This window comes from Sander vitreus, chromosome 14 (assembly GCF_031162955.1).
Source record: "Sander vitreus isolate 19-12246 chromosome 14, sanVit1, whole genome shotgun sequence".
Classification (NCBI taxonomy): domain Eukaryota; kingdom Metazoa; phylum Chordata; class Actinopteri; order Perciformes; family Percidae; genus Sander; species Sander vitreus.
This window is the reverse complement of record NC_135868.1, coordinates 25,225,774-25,244,041: the sequence shown is the minus strand read 5'-3', so window position 1 is coordinate 25,244,041 and position 18,268 is coordinate 25,225,774. Positions and strand designations below refer to the sequence as shown.

Sequence of the window (18,268 nt, the reverse complement as noted above, 5' to 3'; positions counted from 1 at the left end):
CCGTCATTTTTGTAATTCTACGTGGATAAAACTTTATGTACGTGGGTTTGCCAGAGCTTTTTCACTGAGGACATCTGTCTGCTGCTGCTGAAAACAAAAGCTGTGATGTGAGTGAACAGTAAAGTTGTAGTCCGTAAAAACAAAAATAGTTAGCTGAAAGGCGCCAAAGCGCTGCATAGAGCCGAGGGAACCCGTAGACATTTGTAATGTTAACGTAAGCATATTGATTAGTGCAGCTTTAAACACAGCTTGTCGTTGACACCAGACCCTTCTCAGTTGTAACTGAGAAGGGTCTGGGTAAGGTTCATTCGCAGCCCATTTCCAAAGGGACCAACGGACGCCACTCACATGCCTCTGGGTGCAATTGGATAGTCCTTCAACCAATCAGACCAACGATCCGGGTGACGTAGCAGCGACGGCGGCATCAACGGGTCGCTGCGTTTCCGTGGCCGTCATGTTGAATGTAAACGAAAAGCTGCTCGCCGTCGCTGCGCTATCGTCATCGTGTAAAGCCCGCCTCAACGGTTGTGATTGGTGCCTCGATTTGGAAAAATTGGAAATGGGCTTGAACGGGCTCTTGGCCGGATTGACTTGCAGAGCAAATCCCAAATTTGCCGGAAGTTCGTCAGGGTTTTCCCAGGCTAGTTTAAAATGTCCTCAGCCTTGAAAGCTACGAGACACTCAGAGCGTGAATAATGGATGAACTTCAGGAGCCTTGAGGTTCATTTCTTATTCAAATTTAAAACGTTAACTGTTAATCAAGGCTCAAAGACTGCCAGTTCACTATTCCCTGTTTAAAAAGCTATGCAACATTTCAGCTTTAACTCCAGCTCCATGCTGTCAGCATGTCCCCAAAGATAAGGACACATGTCAACAGCACTTTGTAATTTGTCTTTCCCTATATGGAGCCGCTCGCCCTAGACTTAAAAATATGTATCCATCAGATAATACTAAGTAGCTACTGGTTTATTCCCCACAATTAATGCCATTGTCTTAATAGGTTATCAGTAATTCTATGGCTAAAATGACAATATATACAGTGTACCGCTCCCATCACGGCCTAAAGGCTATTATAAATATGTATATAATCAAACTGAATTCTGGCAGTAAAAAGGTCACATTTTAAAGATACAGTATAGTGGAATTGTTTCAGCCATCTACATGACTCTATATTAAGGCTGCATCTAACAATTATTTCTATTAACTATTAGTTACTTAATCTGTTGATTATTTTCTCGATTAATCGATTGTTTGGTCCATAAAATGGTGAAAAATGTGTGTCAGTGTTTTCCAAAGTCCAAGATGACGTCCTCAAATGTCTTGTTTTGTCCACAACTCAGAGATATTCAGTTTACTGTCAGAGAGGAGAGAAGAAACTAGAACATATTCACATTTAAGGAGCTGGTATCAGAGAGTTTTGACTTTTTTCATTAAAAAAATGACAAACTGATTAATCAATATGAGTTCCCCCAGCCTGCCTATGGTCCCCCAGTGGTTAGAAATGGTGATAGATGTAAACCGAGCCCTGGGTATCCTGCTCTGCCTTTGAGAAAATGAAAGCTCAGATGGGCCGATCTGGAATCTTCCCTTTATGACGTCCTAAGGGGAAAGGTTACCGCCCCTTTCTCTGCTTTGCCCGCCCATAGGAAGAGAGAGACATCATGGCTTGCAGACGAGCGAAGCATGGCAGTTGGTCAAGGCCAAGGTCTCTCCTCCTCAATAGCATTTAAAGCTACAGACACCAAAATGGCACATCCTAAGGAAAGCTCATTGTGGGACTGACTCTAGTGGCTGTAATTCTGCACCAAGGCTGAATTTCGGGAAAGAGACTTCAGATACAGTATTAGTTGACCACTAAGGCCTATATAAAAGAGACTTCATATACAGTATTAGGGGACCACTAAGATCTATATAAAAGAGACTTCAGATACAGTATTAGGGGACCACTAAGGTCTATATAAAAGACTTCAGATACAGTATTAGGGGACCACTAAGGCCTATATAAAAGAGACTTCAGATACAGTATTAGCAGACCACTAAGGCCTATATAAAAGAGACTTCAGATACAGTATTAGCGGACCACTAAGGCCTATATAAAAGAGACTTCAGATACAGTATTAGCGGACCACTAAGGCCTATATAAAAGAGACTTCAGATACAGTATTAGCGGTCCACTAAGGTCTATATAAAAGAGACTTCAGATACAGTATTAGGGGACCACTACGGTCTATATAAAAGAGACTTCAGATACAGTATTAGGGGACCACTAAGGTCTATATAAATGCATCCAAAAAGCAGCAGGTCATAGGACCTTTAATAGTTGACATCTAATCTATTTTTTCGATAAATAATTGCAGCTCTACTGTATATTGTGAATACATTTGACATACAGTACACACTGTATTGTGGTCAATTACGCACTGTGGAATGTATTCAACATGGCAGCAGCATGAATAAAGCCATGCCAGCAGCTAGCCGAGAGGACATGCAGACACAGCGGCGGGCACGGAAGACTCTGCACTCGCCCTTTCCCCTTCTCTAAACAGGCTTACCAAGCGGCACTAACAGTAGCTAATCAGCCAGTGCAGGACACTGCAAAGTCCAGACATTTCACCTCCTAGTGTTGGTGGAAGGACACAGGCACAGAGACAGAACGGCAAGTTAGGACCGGGTGAAGAGACACACAGGGAGTGTACTGATAGTTTTGGTGCTTTTCTTCCCTTGGAAAATACTTTAACACTATGTGTACACAATATGTACATTTGGGAGGGTGGACAAACTGTACAATGAAAAATGAGTACACACAGATGATGAGTTGCATGGACAAAAATGCATGTTTTTATTATTATTTTACATTTCAGATACTGACAAAATAGAAATATGTATAAAAAAAACAAAAACAGGATGGACAAATAAAAAAAAAACATGTAATAAAAAGGCATGAAGGGAAACTATGTTGATTTGATGTCACAAATCATTTGGCACTTTATATGCAGACAAATAGGACTGTTCACATGAGACAGGAGGAAAAGGGAACCAACACAGAATAAAAACAAGGAACTTTCCTCACAGCTTCACCAGTGCATCAACTGAATTCAAAAAGAATTATTTTATTTTTTTTACACACACACACACACACACACACACACACACACACACGCACACGTTTCACTATCTTTGTGGGGACCCATCATAGACATAATGCATTCCCTAGCCCCTTACCCTAACCTTAACCATCACAACTAAATGCCTAACCTTAACCCTTACCCTCACCCTAACCATAACCTAATTCTAACCCTAAAACCAAGTCTTAACCCTCAAACAGCCCTTTAACATTGTGGGATCCAGCATTTTGGGCCCCACAAGGCTGTGCAGACCCCACAAGTATACTGTATTCCCCGGTTTTTGGACCCCACAAATATAGTAACTAACACTAACAAACACACACACAGTGTTTGTTATTTCGGTGTAAACCATATAGCAGTGCCAAACAGCAGCTACTCTCCCACTTGATATCTGAGTACCGTGGCTCAGACTGCAACTCTAATCTGAACCGCAGTTTACGTCTTGTAAACAAAAACTCTCCAGGCATCCCTTTATATCGCGCGCAGTCGGAGAAAACCAGGGAGGACGACGAGCTGAAAACAGTTCACTTCTTACAACTCCTGCTCTCCTCCTTCCTCATAGAACACCCTGAGTCGACACAGTGCACATGAGCTGAGGTATACTGAGGTGGAGATTGTGATTTAAAAAAAACATTAGATAGCATAAATAAAAAATAGATATATATATATACAGACTACAGAAATACTGTGAGATGAAAGGATTGGTACCCCTCTCATGTCTGTACTCTAATAGTGCATTCCATTTGTACTTGGGAGTCAGAAACACCAATTACTATTTAGGATCCTCATTAGCTCCTGTATTGCAGGTGCTATTCTTCCTGAGGTCCTTACAACTCACTTGAAAATGTGGCAATGCAATAATAAATACACATAACATCATTCATCAGTTCCGAGGTAAATGGAACGCACTATAAATACGAAGCTGCTGCCAGCAGCCGGTTAGCTTACCTTAGCACAAAGACCTGAACACAGGGGGAAGAGACTAGCTAGTCTGGGTCCGTCCAAATGGAAAACCAGGCCTGGCAACACCTCTAAAGTGTCCGGTTTGGAAAAGTTCCAGCTCAATTACTCACCATAAAATCCCAAACAAGAGAAAACGTGTTCATCTGTGAGCTTCAGGGCTGCTGTGGGTTAATTGATTCACTTTGGCCAGAGATATGCTAGCCTATGCTAAACACAGTCCTGACTCCAACTCTGTACTTCAAAAAGAAATAATAGCTCCCTCTCACAAATAACAAGTTGAAATCATTAGAAATAAAAACACACGGCTGCTACAGCCTGACTTAGTCTGGAAAGACCAGTTGCGGTGGCTACTGTTAGCAAGCCTAAAAGGGCTATTGCTGCATAACTGACATTACTGCGCCGCCGTTCAGCAAACGTTCATAGGCTAGCTTTAACACACAGACGTGAGATTGACACTGATCTTACTCTCTGGAGAGAGAAACAAAAGCCAATTTCCCAAAAAGTTTCATGTATTCCTTTAAAAAAGGTGCTCTAAGCGATGTTGGGTGACGGCACTTCTTGTTGACGTTCGAAGTATTTTCAAACAAAATGAGGCTAGCTTGCTCCCCCCTCCTCCACATCCCGTCCCCTCCCCCTCCCTTCCGTGCTTCCGCGCACTAACCCCCCAACCCCCACCCCCAAATCCTTCTTGTCAGTTATTGGCTGGAACGCTGGAAGAGTGTTTGTTATTTTTGGTGGTGCAGGTTGGCAGGTTTGTTTTTGTTGGCGTTTGTGGAGCTTGGGCTGTCTAGAGAGACCGCGTTTTTTTTTTTTTAGTGTGTTCAGGGGACAGGCAGCTCGCGGATAGTGAGGAGATGTTTGCTGTGTGTGACAAAAAATGTTGTAGCCTAAAAAGCACCTTTAACCTGCTTTTCTATTCGATTCAAACTAATTTAAAATGATGCTAGTGTACGCCACGTTTTCAACTATTTTGAAAAATGCTTTTAAATCTAGTTTGCACTGAGGGAAAAGTAATAAATGCTGAAGCTCTGACTGCAGTGTAAACACAGTACATGTAGGGATTAACCCAGTCGGCAGCAGGCAGCAGACAGATGCTGGGTTGGAGCTACAGCCGGCAACAAGGCTTCAGTCAGACAGAGGAAGAGTTTTGGTGGGAGTGAGGGGGTGCAGGCACAGGGGAGGGGGATTCCTGCAAGCCAGAAGCCGGCTGGGAAGACCCTCCTACCACATTTATCTCGCTTTTAGCGGCCAGAGCGGGCAGCTCGATGCCCGCGCCGGCTGTCTGGACAGATTCATCTGTGGGCAGGAAACCCCGTCTGTCGATCAAGCTGAAAAAGACAGAAATAAAGAAGATACGTGTGCATGTTCATCTTTTTTTCTTTTTTAGAAAGACATCTAATGAGTCTCCATTCTGAGCACAGAAACGGCTGAACTACAAGTCAAACTTCTTCTTGCATTCCCTAACACATGCAACTGAGAAACATGCATTTGAATCACTATCATAGAGCCGGTTGGGGCGTAATGATGATATTTGAACATTTTATACAAGTATACATTTTCAACAAATCTTAATCTATTAGTCATAACAAATGGCTGACAGATCAGCTGATGATAAAGCATCTAAACATAAACATCAGGACATGATCCAACATGCAAGGCAGTCTGATTTTTTTGTCATGCTAAACAGAAATATGATATTAAAATGCATATCTGATACATCAATAAAACTAAATGCAGCCAATGTTATTATCATCATTAATTGATGGTAAGTTGATAGTTAATTACACGTTAGTTATCAGTTCTTTTACTGTTAAGCAATGAGATGATGTATAATGTTCACTAAATATTAGTAATGTTAGAATTTAGCTTAGCTTAGTGTAATATAAAATCATGTGTTCATAAATTTAGACAGATAGTAATTGTCAAAAAAGTCAGTGGTTGAACATTGTTTTGTTTGGACGCTATTATAAAGTTACAACTAATGCTTATAATAATTACTTAATGATTAATAAGTGGTTTATAAAGCATCAAGTAGGCCTGCACGATTCGGGGTAAAATATGAATTACGATTTTTTAGCTTAGAATTGATATCACGATTCTCTGCCACGATTTTTTTCCTCACGAAGTGTAATGTTTATTGCACACATGAACCATGACAAAACAAAACTAATTTGACAGTACCAAATATAGATTTTCTTTTTTGGCACCATTGCACATTGCGCATCACCACAAGCCTGTCAACATAGAGGCTTCAATGAATACAGAAAATAAAGTACATACTGGCCATTTAAGTACAGTAGGCTACCAAAAATAGTGACATATAACATATTGAACTAAATATGGCCCTGATACAGACTCTATCTGAACTCCTTGAACATGTCTTAACATCATTAAAACATGTTAATGTAAAATGCTTTCAATAAGGAGAAGAAAAAAATATAAAATAAGAAAAAAATAATCAGTCATTTAAAAATTCAATCGCGAACAGGGGTGAATCGAGATCGCAATTTTATAAGGATTTATCGTGCAGGCCTAGCATCAAGTAACATTCATTTTGCCCCATTAAATCATTTATTGGTAAGCTATAAAATAGATAATTATTTTATTTGTGCACTGATGATAGCTATCTAAATAATGTTTATAGATGCTTTACAACATAGTTTTTAACCATTAACAAGTAGGCCTGTAACAATTTTAACATAATTGTCAATTGTTTTTTACATAATCGCTAATTAATTGCTACCATTAGCTAAGGTCCTAAGGAGCAATGACAGTCTGTTAATGTAATTGTTGATTTAGTTTGGATATGCCAAATTGTAATTATAATAATAAAATTTATAATATATAAAGCTATGCTAGTATTTCGGTTCCTCATTTCGGTGCCCGACTCTTTTTTTTACGGCACCGTTAGCTAGTAGCTGGATTAAACACAATGGTTAAAATGCTGACAGCTTACATTAAGCGGTGTAAAGTGTGACCGTATTTCCCTGTAGAGGATTCCAACACCGGGACCTAACAGTCTGACTGCAGCTGCTGTTGTCGGAAAACAACACAGAGGGTGCATTCACTTGAAACTAGCCAGCCTTGTGGTGCATTCAAAGTTATTGTAAAATACCCTTTTCCCATCTGGTGCTTGTTTTTGTCGTTTACCAGCAAATTACTGGTGAAATAAGTCATTGTTATAAGTTATTACATTATTAATCAATCATTTAATTTTAACCATATGGCCTTAGCAATAAACAAGCCGTTCTTTAATGTCGCCAACTGTCATTTTGTGCACTTTTTTTAATATTATAGACATTATAAATATATTATATATATTTTGGTTCAGGCACCGGCACCGTTTTAAAAGTATTGATTTAGCACAGGTATCGGAAAAAACCCAAACGATACCCAACCCTACATATAAATCGTGTTTTTTGACGGTTTACAAAAGATTTTTCATAGGGTTTATAAATCACTCGGTCATCATTAAAACATTTTTAATATAATACAATGTTATTATGTGTGCATCAATAAGCTGTTAAAATAAAAAATTATAGCATTACTAATAATTAGTAAACATTTATTATCATTTCATCGTTTGTAAACAGTAAAATAACTACTAACGAGTGTGTAATTAACTATCAATTTACCATTTATTGGTGATGGCTATTCTAAAGCGTTACCCAACTGGAGCCCGTGTCTGGATGGGACACGCTTCAGTAATTCAAAGCGTGTGTGAGATTTCAGACTGACCTGGGTGGCATGGGTCCACAGAGCACAGAGCAACAGTTGATGAAGATGTTTTTATGGCTGTATGGGTTGGTGACACCTTCTCCACTCTTCCCTGACCAGGAGCCTTTAATCTGGAACAGAGAGATGTGTAAAACATAGTAACTGTGCAACATTTCACAGTTTCTTGGTTTATTCAACATACATTTAACCCTTGTGTTGTCTTCCCGTTGACCGTGCAACTTTGCTTTTCTGTGTAAATATTTAAACTTTTTTCAATGTTTTGTCTTTTTTTGACACTTTTCCCGAGGTTTTGGAAATGTTTTGACATTTTAGTCACTTTTTTCAAAAAAAATTTTTTCACTTTTTCTGATTTTGCCAATTTTTTTCGGCGCTTTTTCTGACGTTCACTTTTTTTTTTTTTTTTTCAAACGCTATAAAATAGACTAAAACGCCCAAATTCAATGAAAGTAGTGTGCTGAACTTGTGAAGAGCGTTCCTCCTCATTATTTCTTTTGATAATTTGGTTGAAAGAAACCCACATTTCTGATCTAGAAACTTTTTGAAAATGGGTAAAATTTGACCCGAGGACAACAGGAGGGATAATTTGATTTTCGGTTGAGAATCTCTCCAAGGTGATCTGATTTGGAAGTATTCATTAACTCCTAAAAATGTTTCAAAGTCTTTGTATGTTTGCAAAGAGACGCTTCCCTCTGCAATAAGCCATTCGTACGTATTATTTGACACATTTTTCCATGTCCATTTCTTGAAATTCTATTCAAATGTGATATTAGTGTCATATTAGTATAACTCAATCTGTCTTACTGTACCACAAGACACCAAGAAAAATCACTTTCACAGCTACTCTGTAATTGCAGTATAGAGCCTGACCGATAAAGGATTTTTAAGGCCGCTATCGATACAAATATTTGGCGATTTAAAAATCCGATATATCGGCCGATATATTTTTTTAAAAATTCCAGAAACAAAACAGATTTCCCTAACATTAGTTATTTTTAGTTATTTGAATCCTCACTAAAATAACCAACGCCAACACTCATAACATGGTTGAAGGGGGTTTCTTCCGTTTTTATTTTATTTTTTAAACATTCATTTAATCGGCCATTACAAATGCCGATACCGATAGTTTGGAAAATGCCAAATATCGGCCGATATTATCGGCCCGCCGATCGGTCGGGCTCTATGGCAGTATAACAAATTCAACTCGAGGCAGTACTCACATCTTCATTAGTGGTGAGGTTGGAAGCAACCAGGTATGTATGGAAGCCTGAGAGGCCCAAGATGGACCAGACTGAGAAGAAACATATCACCAGCTCCACTGCAGTGGAAGGTTGAGTCAAGGAGAGCATCGGCATATTGGAGGAGGGAGAAATCAATTTAAAAAAAACAGACAGAAATCTTAAACACGTTTGTGATTAAAAGGATATCTGCCCGGACTCTCTTGCAGAGCAAACACCAGGCCTTTTCCACCTTGAGCCCCTGAAACAGAGAAAAGAACAACACGGACACAATGCCCAAAGTGTTTCCAAGGCCATGAATTGTCAAGGTCTATCTGTAAATTATAGAGTGGGGTCTAGACCTACTCTATCTGTAAAGTGGCCTGCGAAAACTTCTTTTATGATTTGACACTATCAATAAAATTGAATTAAAGAGAAGAAAAAAAATAAAGAAAAAAAGTGTGCAGTTCCAAAAACCAACAGCTGCAGTTTATTTCCTTGATGCAGTGATACCAGAGTGGAGCTCAAATGAAATATGTTCAGATTGCCAGACACTTAATACGGTCACATAAAAACTGAAAACACCTGTATATTTGCCTCTGTTGAGGTTATGTTATCGGCTCGGTTTGTAGGTTTGTCTGTCAGCAGGATTACGGAAAAACTTCTTGCCTGATTTTATTGAAACTTGGTGGAATGGTGAAGCATGCCTGGGCCAAGGAAGATCCCATTCAATTTTGGAGCGGATCCGAATCACAGAGCGGATACACAAATCATTTTTAACGTGTGTTAACATTGCGAGATGTGTTTTGAATGGTGCTGAATGTTTGTGCCGCATTCATCAGGGGTCCTGCAGGTTTTACTAAATCAAATTTAAGACCTTTTTAGGACATTTTAATTGAAATGTAAGACCTACACGACGCATTACCAAAAAAATATTCAAATCAAAGAAATTCTGAAAAAAAACATTTTTTGAGTGACTCCAGCGGCTTCACACCCTGGAGCTGGGTACCGCTTGTATCCAACAGCGGAAATCGCTGTGATCTAGCCATGTCTCGTTAAAAGTACACTTTCCCCATTTTCCACACGTAGGCCTAGGCGAACTTGAACAAACTCTGGAGGAGGCGCAGACGTATTTTGCGGGCAGGTATTGCATTTGTCACGGGATTCGTAGTTTTATCACCGCGTACGTACCAACACCAATATCGCCCGGAAAGAACTACAACACACCGAACCAACGTTCTGAGGGCAGCGTTCTGCTGGTTTTGTTACTGAGCAAAGACTCTGGAGCTCCGCTTTGTAGGCTACGACTCCATACTTTTTCCTTTCTGCAGCCAGCGTTTCTGGAAATGAACGAGGGTAAGACCTTTTTTAGACCTGACTAAATGAAATTTAAGACCTCAGATGAAAATCTGGCCGTTTTTTAAGACGTGTTAAGGCCTTAAATTTAAAGTTCAGAATTTTAGACTTTTTAACCGGGAACCCTGATTCACGCGGTGTTGGAATAAACTGAAAAATTAGCTCCCGACTGGGAAACTTCACACTGCATTAACATTGTGAGATAGGGCATGCGGTCTCAGGGTGCCCTTCTAGTTTCCTTATTAGACACTTCACCTGATCGGATGTGGTAAAACCCGCCCGGCCGGTAGCCCGAGCGACACAAAACAAACACTTACAGTTATGCGGGTGCTGTTTGAGCCAGGTGTGTTTTTTCTCTAAACATGCGAACCAGAGCAAAAACACGTACTCAGTGCTAGATGTGTGGTCACACAGCCGAAGATGAACGCCGTCAGGAAGGAGAGCGACACGATGAAGGTGTAGAAGAAACGGTAGTTGCGTTTTCCCACACAGTTCCCCACCCAGGGGCAGTGATGGTCGAATCGCTCTGAAAGAGAGGGGAAGAAAAAAAAAAAGAAAAAAAAAAAAAACGCACCAGAGGAGAGTTCAGCACTGACATTTCGATTTCATTTCAGGGAATACTTCCTACGGTTTGGGAAGTGCTAACCCCGATATGTCAATAACGTCAGGCCAGCCTGAACCAGAGTCATGGGATGACGTTCACTGAGGCCTCTATTTATCATGTGTAAATGTCAGCGTGTCAGCGTGTTTCCACAGCTCACCCACACAGTTGTCACACAGGCTGCAGTGGGAGGTGCGCGGAGGCCGGAACATCTTGCAGGAGAAGCAGTACTTGAGCTTCACCACCTGCTGGTTGATGAGGACTTCCTTGGTGCGCGGCGGAGGCCGATAGCTGGCATTTCCAGTGTTGTCTGAAGAGGCGAGGACAGTTAAAGAGAAACAACGGGACGAAATTGAAATCGGAGTTAGCTGAGTAATTGATCTGAAGTGTTAGTGGGCTGGCCTTTTATTATTAGCACCTAAACACTTGCCATTTAACGTACACTACCAGGGGTGTGAATCGTCACTGTTCTCACGATTCAATCCGATTACGATGATCCTGTAAACGACTCGAATGGATTCGATATAACAATGCATCACATGCTCAATATTATTATATATTGCTACACATGGTTTTCATCGACAAATTCAAGCAGTCAGATATATATGCACTCCCCTTTTTATTGCTCTTAAAGCAACACTAGATCACTGTTCCCGCTTCGGTCTCCCTGCAGGTTGGAAGCGGAATTGTCCATTACATTACATTATGCAAGTTTGCCAGATCGGGTAGTGCTCTAGTGTTGCTTTAAAAAAAAAAAAAAAGATGAGTCTGAACACAACAGACACGGAAGTCATACGCCCAGTACCATTCCTGTCAGACACACACCAATCACAGCCAGTCTTACATCAAGGCGGTCCTTTTAAATACAACTCCCTCCTCACTGGTCCCTGCTACACTGACGCTGCTTCACTCACTGCTGCTGCTGCTGCTGCCGGCAACACGTTGCCTCCACCACCCCAGCCTCCACCTTTCTAGTTCAGAGTAGAGCTGTAATCGGGCCTTAAAAGTTCGGCCCAACAAGGCCCAAGCCCGACAGAATTCGGCCTGAGCCCGACAAGGACATTTTGATTGACAGCTTTTTAAAAAGCCCGAACCCGTTTACAGCCCGACATTCAAATGTGCGCACGCACACAGCTCTTTTTGCCTTTTGTCAAGAATGAGCCATTTACGCCATTTTTTTTAACATCATCTATGCATGACTAAGGTAGGCTATAGGCCACTTGGAAGATGGAACAAAAATAAAGTAAGTCCTCCAGGAGGCAGACCCCCGTTTCACCTCGTCAGCATCCATTTTCGCGCTAATCGAAACGCATCACCTGACCGCTCATTTACCGCGCAACCCGGACCCAACGGGACCCATCTTCAGCTCTAGTTCAGAGTCCTAACATGACTCAGAGTTTAAAATGGGTTTCAATGTCTTCCTTTTGGCTCACTCAGGGGGGTTCAGCTTAGCATGCGGCGTGGCGGGTCCAGGGAGCATTATATAGAGCGGAGCCATAAGCGCCAAGCATAACTGTATTTACATAACTGTACTGCACTTCAGTCACCTTTTCAGTGTGGACACACTAGGCGGTAGGCTACACAAAACCTGCTTAGAAAAAGGTATGAAATTGCTGTGCAGCTCTTGTTTACGCTTGGATTTCTCCAATTTCCACATCCTTCCATTGTATTGGGCATTGATTACGTTCAGCCTAACACTTAAAGAATACTGAGTCAAACTAAATGTCCAAAGCATTTCCTTAAGATAGGGTGGTATAGGTAAATAAATATTTAATACTTATATCAGAGTCTCTGGTTCAAAAATAGCTGGTACAACAGCAGTACAGTTGGGTAATATGAACATCTTACATCATCACTTTGGTGATGAGTAGGAGGTAACAAGGTGCATGCACAAGCCAACTTTAGACACAAAGGTCATTATATGGATGCATGCCATATAAAAAGCAAAGATACCGTTGGCAAGACTTAAAACTGAAAATGGAAGGCGAGGAAATCTTCAGCTCCAAACTTCAAAACTCAACAGGACACACTTCTTCCACAAAAGATCCCACTAATGGCTGCCAGCGCGACGTTCATGACACAGAGTCACGGCAAATGGGTCTTTTCAAAAATTCTACTTAGGCCCTTTAATGTGTCAAAGGATTCACCGTCTTTAAAAATTAACTGGCAACACAATAACTGGTGACTGCTCATTAGTATTAGTCATTAGTAATCTGCCGTATGTTTCAGTTTTTTTGAAAAAAAAAAAAAGCCGACGCTAGCAGAACAATGCCTTCAACCTCAACTGGGGCTTGTGCTCGGAAGCCAAATAAACTGTATAAAAGCTAGGACAGTGACAGAAATAAGATGTCCTTGAAGTTTGACATAATTGATGCCGCTGAGCAGGGGGTAACTTGTGAAGACATGAGCTAAGCTTAATTAGGCAGTTTGAGTTTAGGGATGGCATTTCTTTTAAAGGAAATATACAGGACACATGGAGAGTTCTCGTGCCAATGGTGGCCTAAATTCAGGGCCATAAGCTTGCAGGAATACCAAAAAACTTACATTTTCGTTTATATATATTGGATATCAAAGTCAAAAGCACTTGAGACGGCCATAGTTCTGACTAGGGGTGCATGATATATCGACTCAATGTCATTATCGCGATATCACGTTGCGCAATATTATATCGAAAGTATGGCAATATTTTGTTTATTTTGTGGAGCGCTGCGTCCCGTCCGTTGGCTGCGTGGCTTAGTTGGATTTGATTTAGAGCCCGCTTGAAACGTTGTAATGATCATGTTTCATTGGCCAGTTACCGTGCCACTTGCACGTCAGCGCACGGGTCCGCTACGTGACGAACCCTATGGAGCGTACCACGTGTGTGCATATTTCAACAGAGTTACAGTGTAAGTGAAGAAATAGATAGAGACAACAAAACGGAACGAATCAGAGAAGCGAAAGAAAAGTAGTGTCCTGTTCTCTTTATTTATATATTTTATACTGTCCAAGCAGTAAAACATGTCCTGTTCTGTAGACATGGTCCTTATTTATTTATTCATGTTGGACCAGTCCAATATGACCGTCAGTTGAAATAACCCTCATGTTGTAAGAAAACTTATTTGTTATGAATCTATTTTGATGCGTTTTCCCGCAACTTTTGTAATTTTACATACGTTTAAAAAAAATATATATATATTTTATACATTTTGTCAACATCGTGCAACCCTAGTTCTGACCCCAGTTGTGACTGAGTTGGCCCTTACCGATCTGTTTCTCAATGTCTGCAGCCTCATCTGGTGTTGCTCGGGGCAGAATGCCGGGGTCAGTGAGGCTGGTCTGGAGCAAGGTGATGACCACAAATACAAAGAGGCCTCCTCCGATAACAGGTATGCAGCTGGTCAGGTGTTTGACCAGGAAGGGACAGCTGTGACATGGGGCAGCCACAGACAGAGAGAGGATGAATAACTAAGACATGCGGACCAGATCAAAGGCTGCGAATGGATAGACAAAGCCCGGTCTCATACAGTATAACTGAGCCTACTTCTTTTTCACCCAGCAGGGGATGTAGTTTTAATTAACATTATGTGTCTTTAATCACCATCGGAAATCCATGGAGACAGAACACACTTTACACTATGATGGAAATAATGCAATTTTCATATTCAAGCACTAGTTCATATGTCTTATTAACAGCTGCACAGATTATTATTTTATACACAACCAGAACCGATTACACTACCGGCCAAAAGTTTGGGGTCACTTAGAAATTTCCATTCCACTCCATTATAGACAGAATACCAGCTGAGATCAGTTGCATTGTTTTTTTAATCAGGGCAGCAGTTTTCAGATAACATTATGTGCTTACATAATTGTAAAAGGGTTCTCGACTGTTGCAAAAAGTGGCCGATCTTTAATGCAATATCTACATTGTCCATTACCAGCAACCATTCATCCAATGTTCCAAAGGCACATTCTGTTTACTGATCTGATATCATTTTAAAAGGCTAACTGAGAAAACATTGGAGAACCCTTTTGCAATTATGTAAGCACATAATGTAATCTGAAAACTGCTGCCCTGGTTAAAAAAAACAATGCAACTGATCTCAGCTGGTATTCTGTCTGTAATGGAAATTTCTAAACTAAACTTTTGACCGGTACTACCGGTCCGATGTATATCCACACATTGTAAGGCCAATTGTAAATGTCAAACCTTGTCAGACTACATTATGAAATCTGACCTTTTTCTGTTGATCTGTGTATAGTAAATATATTGTTCTTGTGAAACATGAAAAAAAAGACTTTTTATGAATCAGTAGAACCTGTTCTACGGTTCGGCTTGGACCTACGGGTAATACATCAGACAGGAGTTAAATCTAATAAAATGTTAATATAACGTTACTGTTGTGGATGGATGGATAGATGGATGGATAGATGGATCCCCAAGGGGAATTATCGTCCATTGGCTATATTCCCCAGAACAAGGACTGAACTCAGAGGTGATATGACAGAATCGCTGACCCAATATGAAACACGAACTCACTCAAATATAAAGAATAATCCACTGGTGATGACAATAAGGCCCAGAGTGAGGGGTAAGACCCCACTCTGCCGGGCCACCATGATCCGTCCATCGCAGTAGAAACGATTCTTTCCGGGGAAAACTTGCCACTTTCTCCTCGGTCTTTTCGGCTCCTCTCTCTTGTCACGGTCGTTTCCATGAGGGGCCGGGGTCGGCGTCGGAAGTGACTGGGGGTCGATTTGTTGATACTCGCAGCTTGTCATGGTTTATAATGAAGTTTGGGTGCTCTGTCCCAATTCGGACGAGCGGGGCATTTGACCAGCGGTCGACAGCATCACCGACGCCTGTGTTTGAGGCAGCCGAATGAAGCAGATGTCGTCATTCCACGGAGCAAACAAGCGTATCCTATAATATAACGTTATCCGGTTGTAAATAACCCTAGGAGCCCGTGCTCGAAATTACATCCCTGGTAACTTACTTTCCATGCCTCTTCACTTATTCTTTAAATCCCGGCTCCAGAAAGTCTAACGTCATGCACAAATTCAGGCGTTGAGCCACTGGTCACCGTTAGCTTGTTCAGTGTGCAATTCAAACTAACGTTAGCCAGAAGCCAGAAGCCAGCTGCAGACTATTAAAACATCAGTGAACCCAAAAATACCGTTACCACTGCTAGCTTGTTAGCTTGCTCGTCTTGCACATAGCAAACATGTTGTTACTGTCCAGAGGTCCTATGCAGAAATTAAGAGGAGCACTAAAACTTCGTAATTTTGATGAATAGTGCTCTCCTACAAAGAGTCCCGACACATTCGTGATTAGCGTTATATTGGTTAGGGTTAGCATGTCAACTAACCTTAGCTGTTGTCAAGCTTAACACAAGAAAAGGTGTATATCCGGTTTCTTTCAAAACAAATGTCCTAATAAAGCATCCCGTTTAAGGCATGATGATGATGATGATGACGGTGACATTATATGATAATGTATTATTTCTCGCACTTCATTATTATATTTTTTCCCATAAATGTCAAATGTCTACAAACTGTCAAATGCTTTGGAAACATTTGACAATTTAACCAGGATATTGCAATGTCCAGCAAATAGGCCTACAGCCACTGTGGATGACTTGCTTGAAGTAGGTTCATCAAGCGAGGAAAGCTGGATGCATAAGAACGGGAGTTATCAACAATAGCCTTTATAGAGGGGTGTTATGCCGAGTGCTGTCTGTTTGCCGATTACTGTATACACCTTGCGGGAGCGTGTACAGCTAAAGCCAGACACTGCAAAGCAAGCGGTGCACCAAAAGTGCTTGAAAAGTGCCCCAAGAGAGTTTATAATAGAGCCGGTCGGCAAATAAATACGCTAACTACGCAAGTTACGTAAACAGGCAAATTACCTATGGAAGGGCCCGCCTCCCCCTCATGGGTCAATGTGTATTTCTTCTCCCCGCCGGCCCTTGATGCAGGCTGATAAAGAGATCCTCCTAGGAGATACATTCTAAAAAATAAAAAATAAAAGAACTGGTGACATGCCACAGCGTTCTATTAGTCAGAGGAATAAATAGACTCCTTTAGTAGCCTAATTAATGACTGCTATAGCCTATACATTCAATTCATTTTCAAATGTAGCTCGACATTTGGCACTAAAATAACGCCATAGTCCATGTTCCCAGAATGATGACAAACTGGTTAATTAGATAAGCAGCCGCATTCACTGTGACGCAGCTGCAATTTACTCTAGTCACATTTACGCCACACCTATGCCTACTTAGAAAATGCTATGTCACACTTAAAATTATTTTGTGATGCAGGATGTAGGAGCAATTGTAAGCACAGTATGATAACCATAATAAAGATGAGGCCGAGATGAGGATGATAATATTCTCAGTACCGTTATAGGCTATGCCAGATCAGATTAGTGGTAGGCTATAAGTATAATCTCATTCTAAACATTTTTAATGTTTGTTGTTTTCATTTATTTCGACTCCTTATTGCCCAAAGTTATCTTCATGCGTTTTACTCTGCACAAATAAACCTGCTCCGGTTAAAGATAAAAGTGCTTCAATGCATTATTTAGGCATTAATTGTATATGCTGCTGAGAAAGGGAGATGTAGACCATGCAGGCATACAGGAAAACCATAATCAAAAAAGGAAAATAGACAATCTGTCAAACACTCTGTGAGCTGCTGCCCTATACTGGGACTGATAGCTGATGAGAAGTAGCTGCAGATAGGTGACAGAGAGAGTCAGGAGGAGGTTTATTTATTGGTGACATCATGGCAGAATCAATAAAAGACAGGAAGAGAATGCAGGATGCACCATAATAGGCAAAACCCACCTCTGTGGAATACTGCAACCACTTTCTCTCTACATACCTGGGAGTCAAATGGTTCTAACAGCACATATTTTGGTCTGCTTTGGCTTAGTGATCATTTCATACATGTAACACTCACCTTTGTCTGATAAAGGAGGGGATGCAGTTCTCAGCAGGTAACAGCTTGACAGCTTGAATTTCATACATAGTTACCTAAACTGAAATAATGGGGGACGCACTACTGGGCAGCTAATCAGTAGGCCTACCTACTGCCAATAATACATGGACTCCTTAACACTCAGTTGGACACTTCGACTCAAACTGTGATAGGAAGGAAATGGTGTTATCAGCACATAATATGTATATTTACATATACATTTGCATATAGCCTACATATTTGATCGACTTTTAGTTGAGTGAATTTGACACCTGGCATTAATTTTTCCAAATTTAAAAACTTAA

At 40.8% G+C, this 18,268-nt stretch overlaps 1 protein-coding gene across 2 annotated transcripts; it reads right to left on the bottom strand.

The window, feature by feature from the left end:
- Positions 1–3,133: 3,133 nt before the first annotated feature.
- zdhhc18b (zDHHC palmitoyltransferase 18b) lies at positions 3,134–16,387 on the bottom strand. Of its 2 annotated transcripts, none has more exons than XM_078267878.1 (8): positions 15,520–16,385; positions 14,243–14,403; positions 11,158–11,307; positions 10,785–10,922; positions 9,251–9,302; positions 9,044–9,146; positions 7,827–7,936; positions 3,134–5,416 (listed from the first exon to the last, which is right to left on the bottom strand). In XM_078267878.1, the coding sequence occupies exons 1-8, from the start codon at positions 15,759–15,761 to the stop codon at positions 5,218–5,220; spliced, it is 1,155 nt and encodes a 384-aa protein (XP_078124004.1). In that variant the 5' UTR covers positions 15,762–16,385; the 3' UTR covers positions 3,134–5,217. The 2 variants fall into 2 exon arrangements, with proteins under 2 accessions (XP_078124004.1, XP_078124005.1); XM_078267879.1 differs by lacking the exon at positions 3,134–5,416 and adding an exon at positions 5,430–6,322 and having other exon boundaries at positions 15,520–16,387.
- Between the last annotated feature and the right edge of the window lie 1,881 nt (positions 16,388–18,268).